This window comes from Cherax quadricarinatus, chromosome 73 (genome assembly GCF_038502225.1).
Source record: "Cherax quadricarinatus isolate ZL_2023a chromosome 73, ASM3850222v1, whole genome shotgun sequence".
NCBI lineage: Eukaryota > Metazoa > Arthropoda > Malacostraca > Decapoda > Parastacidae > Cherax > Cherax quadricarinatus.
Genome location: NC_091364.1, coordinates 1,033,095 through 1,040,041, shown reverse-complemented (window position 1 = coordinate 1,040,041; position 6,947 = coordinate 1,033,095). Strand labels below are relative to the sequence as shown.

Below are 6,947 nucleotides of genomic sequence, written 5' to 3'. Positions count from 1 at the left end.
AATCCTGAAAATTAATGTGATATGATGCAGGCATTTATATAAAGAATATTAATAGATGAATGCAAAGTGTTTCAATTTTTGCACCACTAGAAAACGAGTGAATGGCAGCATTAATACAGTAGTTGTAGCTTAAGTCTGACTGAAATGCTATTCATAACTATAGGCCTTTCTTTGTAAGAAATATACATGTACATGTATTCTATTAGCATACTGTATTGTAACTAATGATACTTCCTGGGAAATAAATCTGTTACTATCATTATACAGTATCATATTTTATTGACTTAACTAAGATTATAAAGACTTCTTTTTGGGCAGAGCATTTTTGTTGAAAATGGTTTCACAGATACATTAAAAAGCCTTAAGTAAACTTGTTTACTAGTTTACTGACTATAACTTTTAATATGTACAGTAAGTTCTCAAATTTTCCTACAGGATACTAGGGCATGCTACTAGTTTAATGACAATGGTTCGGGGGAGATATAAGCGACTGTTGGCAGAAAGGTGGGCTAGTGCAAAGATGAGTAGTGGGGGGGTTGAAGAGGGTTGGAATAGTTTTAAAAATGCAGTATTAGAATGTGGGGCAGAAGTTGGTGGTTATAGGAGGGTGGGGACAGGAGGAAAGAGGAGTGATTGGTGGAATGATGAAGTAAAGGGTGTGATAAAAAAGAAAAAGTTAGCTTATGAGAGGTTTTTACAAAGCAGAAGTGTTATAAGAAAAGCAGAGTATATGGAGAGTAAAAGAAAAGTGAAGAGAGTGGTGAGAGAGTGCAAAAGGAGAGCAGATGATAGAGTGGGAGAGGCACTGTCAAGAAATTTTAATGAAAATAAGAAAAAATTTTGGAGTGAGTTAAACAAGTTAAGAAAGATTAGGGAAAGTATGGATTTGTCAGTTAAAAACAGAGTAGGGGAGTTAGTAGATGGGGAGATGGAGGTATTAGGTAGATTACCTGGAGTTTACCTGGAGAGAGTTCCGGGGGTCAACGCCCCCGCGGCCCGGTCTGTGACCAGGCCTCCGGGTGGATCAGAGCCTGATCAACCAGGTTGTTACTGCTGGCTGCACGCAAACCAACGTACGAGCCACAGCCCGGCTGATCAGGAACCGACTTTAGGTGCTTGTCCAGTGCCAGCTTGAAGACTGCCAGGGGTCTGTTGGTAATCCCCCTTATGTATGCTGGGAGGCAGTTGAACAGTCTCGGGCCCCTGACACTTATTGTATGGTCTCTTAACGTGCTAGTGACACCCCTGCTTTTCATTGGGGGGATGTTGCATCGTCTGCCAAGTCTTTTGCTTTCTTAGTGAGTGATTTTCGTGTGCAAGTTCGGTACTAGTCCCTCTAATATTTTCAAGGTGTATATAATCATGTATCTCTCCCGCCTGCGTTCCAGGGAATACAGGTTCAGGAACCTCAAGCGCTCCCAGTAATTGAGGTGTTTTATCTCCGTTATGCGCGCCTTGAAGGTTCTCTGTACATTTTCTAGGTCGGCAATTTCACCTGCCTTGAAAGGTGCTGTTAGTGTGCAGCAATATTCCAGCCTAGATAGAACAAGTGACCTGAAGAGTGTCATCATGGGCTTGGCATCCCTCGTTTTGAAGGTTCTCATTATTCATCCTGTCATTTTTCTAGCAGATCGATACAATGTTATGGTCCTTGAAGGTGAGATCCTCCGACATGATCACTCCAAGGTCTTTGACGTTGGTGTTTCGCTCTATTTTGTGGCCAGAATTTGTTTTGTACTCTGATGAAGATTTAATTTCCTCGTGTTTACCATATCTGAGCAATTGAAATTTCTCATCGTTGAACTTCATATTGTTTTCTGCAGCCCACTGAAAGATTTGGTTGATGTCCGCCTGGAGCTTTGCAGTGTCTGCAATGGAAGACAGTCATGCAGATTCGGGTGTCATCTGCAAAGGAAGACACGGTGCTGTGGCTGACATCCTTGTCTATGTCAGATATGAGGATGAGGAACAAGATGGGAGCGAGTACTGTGCCTTGTGGAACAGAGCTTTTCACCGTGCCTGCCTCGGACTTTACTCTGTTGACTACTACTCTCTGTGTTCTGTTAGTGAGGAAATTATAGATCCATCGACCGACTTTTCCTGTTATTCCTTTAGCACGCATTTTGTGCGCTATTACGCCATGGTCACACTTGTCGAAGGCTTTTGCGAAGTCTGTATATATTACATCTGCATTCTTTTTGTCTTCTAGTGCATCTAGGACCTTGTCGTAGTGATCCAATAGTTGAGACAGACAGGAGCGACCTGTTCTAAACCCATGTTGCCCTGGGTTGTGTAACTGATGGGTTTCTAGATGGGTGGTGATCTTGCTTCTTAGGACTCTTTCAAAGATTTTTATGATATGTGATGTTAGTGCTATCGGTCTGTAGTTCTTTGCTGTTGCTTTACTGCCCCCTTTGTGGAGTGGGGCTATGTCTGTTGTTTTTAGTAACTGTGGGACGACCCCCGTGTCCATGCTCCCTCTCCATAGGATGGTAAAGGCTCATGATAGGGGCTTCTTGCAGTTCTTGATGAACACAGAGTTCCATGAGTCTGGCCCTGGGGCAGAGTGCATGGGCATGTCATTTATCGCCTGTTCGAAGTCATTTGGCGTCAGGATAACATCAGATAGGCTTGTGTTAACCAAATTCTGTGGCTCTCTCATAAAAAATTCATTTTGATCTTCGACTCTCAGTCTGGTTAGTGGCTTGCTAAAAACTGAGTCATATTGGGACTTGAGTAGCTCACTCATTTCCTTGCTGTCATCTGTGTAGGACCCATCTTGTTTAAGTAAGGGCCCAATACTGGACGTTGTTCTCTACTTTGATTTGGCATAGGAGAAGAAATACTTTGGGTTTCTTTCGATTTCATTTATGGCTTTTAGTTCTTCCCGCGATTCCTGACTCCTATAAGATTCCTTTAGCTTAAGTTCGATGTTTGCTATTTCTCTGACCAGTGTCTCCCTACGCATTTCAGATAGATTCTCCTCTTTTAGCCGCTCTGTTATTCTTTTCCGTCGCCTGTAAAGAAAGCGCCTGTCTCTTTCTATTTTACATCTACTCCTTTTTCTTAGAGGAATAAGTCTTGTGCATACATCGAGTGCCACCAAGTTAATCTGTTCTAGGCATAAGTTGGGGTCTGTGTTGCTTAGTATATCTTCCCAGCTTATATCAGTTAGGACTTGGTTTACTTGGTCCCACTTTGTTTTTGTTATTGAAGTTGAATTTGGTGAATGCTCCCTCGTGACTAATCTCATTTTGTCGGTCTGGGGCTCCGCGCATACATGTCTGAACCTCAATTATGTTGTGATCTGAGTATATTGTTTTTGATATGGTGACATTTCTTATCAGATCATCATTGTTAGTGAAGATGAGGTCTAGTGTATTCTTCATTCTAGTAGGCTCTATTATCTGCTGGTTTAAATTGAATTTTGTGCAGAGATTTAAAAGCTCGTGTGAGTGTGAGTTTTCACCATAGCTGCCTCCTTATTAGGTAGGTGGCGAGAATATTTTGAGGAACCTTTGAATGTTGAGGAAGAAAGGGAGGTGGTAATTTCATGCACTGGTCAGGGAGGTATACCATCTTTTAGGAGTGAAGAAGAGCAGAATGTAAGTGTGGGGGAGGTACGTGAGGCATTACGTAGAATGAAAGGGGGTAAAGCAGCTGGAACTGATGGGATCATGACAGAAATGTTAAAAGCAGGGGGGGATATAGTGTTGGAGTGGTTGGTACTTTTGTTTAATAAATGTATGAAAGAGGGGAAGGTACCTAGGGATTGGCAGAGAGCATGTATAGTCCCTTTATATAAAGGGAAAGGGGACAAAAGAGATTGTAAAAATTATAGAGGAATAAGTTTATTGAGTATACCATTTATGGATTTAGAAAAGGCATATGATAGAGTGGATAGAGGAGCAATGTGGCAGATGTTGCAAGTATATGGAATAGGTGGTAAGTTACTAAATGCTGTAAAGAGTTTTTATGAGGATAGTGAGGCTCAGGTTAGGGTGTGTAGAAGAGAGGGAGACTACTTCCCGGTAAAAGTAGGTCTTAGACAGGGATGTGTAATGTCACCATGGTTGTTTAATATATTTATAGATGGGGTTGTAAAAGAAGTAAATGCTAGGGTGTTCGGGAGAAGGGTGGGATTAAATTATGGGGAATCAAATTCAAAATGGGAATTAACACAGTTACTTTTTGCCGATGATACTGTGCTTATGGGAGATTCTAAAGAAAAATTGCAAAGGTTAGTGGATGAGTTTGGGAATGTGTGTAAAGGTAGAAAGTTGAAAGTGAACATAGAAAAGAGTAAGGTGATGAGGGTATCAAATGATTTAGATAAAGAAAAATTGGATATCAAATTGGGGAGGAGGAGTATGGAAGAAGTGAATGTTTTCAGATACTTGGGAGTTGACGTGTCGGCGGATGGATTTATGAAGGATGAGGTTAATCATAGAATTGATGAGGGAAAAAAGGCGAGTGGTGCATTGAGGTATATGTGGAGTCAAAAAACGTTATCTATGGAGGCAAAGAAGGGAATGTATGAAAGTATAGTAGTACCAACACTCTTATATGGGTGTGAAGCTTGGGTGGTAAATGCAGCAGCGAGGTGACGGTTGGAGGCAGTGGAGATGTCCTGTCTAAGGGCAATGTGTGGTGTAAATATTATGCAGAAAATTCGGAGTGTGGAAATTAGGAAAATGTGTGGAGTTAATAAAAGTATTAGTCAGAGGGCAGAAGAGGGGTTGTTGAGGTGGTTTGGTCATTTAGAGAGAATGGATCAAAGTAGAATGACATGGAAAGCATATAAATCTATAGGGGAAGGAAGGCGAGGTAGGGGTAGTCCTCGAAAGGGTTGGAGAGAGGGGGTAAAGGAGGTTTTGTGGGCAAGGGGCTTGGACTTCCAGCAAGCGTGCGTGAGCGTGTTAGATAGGAGTGAATGGAGACGAATGGTACTTGGGACCTGACGATCTGTTGGAGTGTGAGCAGGGTAATATTTAGTGAAGGGATTCAGGGAAACCGGTTATTTTCATATAGTCGGACTTGAGTCCTGGAAATGGGAAGTACAATGCCTGCACTTTAAAGGAGGGGTTTGGGATATTGGCAGTTTGGAGGGATATGTTGTGTATCTTTATACGTATATGCTTCTAAACTGTTGTATTCTGAGCACCTCTGCAAAAACAGTGATTATGTGTGAGTGTGGTGAAAGTGTTGAATGATGATGAAAGCATTTTCTTTTTGGGGATTTTCTTTCTTTTTTGGGTCACCCTGCCTCGGTGGGAGACGGCCAACTTGTTGGAAAAAAAAAAAAATTTAAATCTGTACAGTTATTTCTCTAATTTTCCTACAGGATACTAGGGCATCCTGATGCCTTACAAGTTGCCAAGAAAGTTGTATCAGAAGAGTACAGTGTTGTGGGGTTGGTCAATCAAATGGATATTTCTCTCCTCCTTATGGAGGCACTTGTTCCACGCTACTTGACTGGGGCTCTCAAAGTATATGATAAAATACGTGAGTACCAATGATAAACTAAACTGATACTCAGAATTAATGATAACTATATTCTTAGCTGTGATTCAGTACAGAACTGAGAATTGTTTAACTACCCATATAGTAAACTGGTAATTACAGTAGAAGTATACAGGTAATTACATTGAAAGTAAATAGGGAATTTTAGTAGCAGTAAATATGCAATTACAGTATATGTAAATAAGTAATTACAGTAGAGTGGTGGTTAAAAAGATAATTACAGTAAAGAACATGACATGTAGGAATGGTCAAGGTACCAATGACAGTATGTAATACTACCTAGCGTGTTGTGGAGGCATACATTATTATTACAATCATAACTAAGCGCTAAGCCCGCAGGGGTCATACAGTGCTGCTGTGGAGGCATATGAACAACTGACAAGCAGACTATACATAAATAACCTGCACATAGGAGAAAGAAACTTATGACGATGTTTCAGTCCGACTTGGACCATTAACTAGTCACTCACTATTTTGAAGACTGGCTCCTATTATTTTAAGTACTTCCAGTACCACAATAAGATTTTACAAACTTTTAACCAATGCATTTGAATACTTTAAAACTACATTTCAGGACACCAAGAACATATAATTGTTAATCAAAATCAAAAGAAGCCTGAAGTTCCCATTTCAACTCGACAAGAGCTACTGAGAAGAATGGCCGACGATGTAGATTTCTACAATTTCCTCCAACAACGACTTTATGAACAGAAGCAAACTTTCCTCTCTAGACAGAATATATAGTCTTACAATCATCTAGTCAATTGATAAAATAAATTAGTCATTAATTTCATTCCCGTTTGAGAAATTCGGGAGGTTTTCAACTTTAGTAGCTGTGTTTCTGGTGATTCAGCTTGCAAACGAGTCATTTGTAATCTTAAATACTTTTTTTGTTAACATGCTGGCCATCTCCCACTGAGGCAGGGCCACCAAAAAAAAAAATGTTTTCATCATTATTCACACTATCACTGTCTTGCCAGAGGCATGCATGTACAACAGTTCAGATGTCAAAAATCTGTTATCTTACAGAAAAAAGATAGTACAAATGATACTTATGAGTAACATGTTCTTACCTGCAGACTGATGCTCCTAAAACAATTATTTTCTCAATATAATGTCTTTTGACCCTTGATGGAAAGTGTGAATCATTGTAATGTTAACTTTTGTGAATTGGGGACCTTCTGATGTCCTAAAATTCTTTACTGGTAACAAATTTGGGCAGATAAAAATTAAAGTGAAATCAAAGTTCACAAGAATATCTATTACGTATTTATGGAGGAATAGGAATCCTTGTAAGCCGGTGGCCTGGTGGCTAAAGCTCCCGCTTCACACACGGAGGGCCCGGGTTCGATTCCCGGCGGGTGGAAACATTCCGACACGTTTCCTTACACCTGTTGTCCTGTTCACCTAGCAGCAAATAGGTA

The 6,947-nt window shown here is 40.5% G+C and overlaps 1 protein-coding gene across 3 annotated transcripts in view; it reads left to right on the top strand.

Annotated features, from left to right (window-relative positions):
* The window catches only part of LOC128701123 (uncharacterized), a 60,073-nt gene extending 53,344 nt beyond the window's left edge, over nt 1-6,729 (top strand). For 2 of the 3 annotated variants that reach the window (XM_053794698.2, XM_053794699.2), the window contains 2 exons: nt 5,345-5,505; nt 6,098-6,729. In XM_053794698.2, the coding sequence (XP_053650673.2) occupies nt 5,345-5,505; nt 6,098-6,267 (331 nt within the window). In that variant the 3' untranslated portion in view covers nt 6,268-6,729. Of the gene's footprint in view, nt 186-5,344; nt 5,506-6,097 lie in introns of those variants that run through there. The other variant, XM_053794700.2, reaches the window with a different exon arrangement.
* Nucleotides 6,730-6,947: the final 218 nt, after the last annotated feature.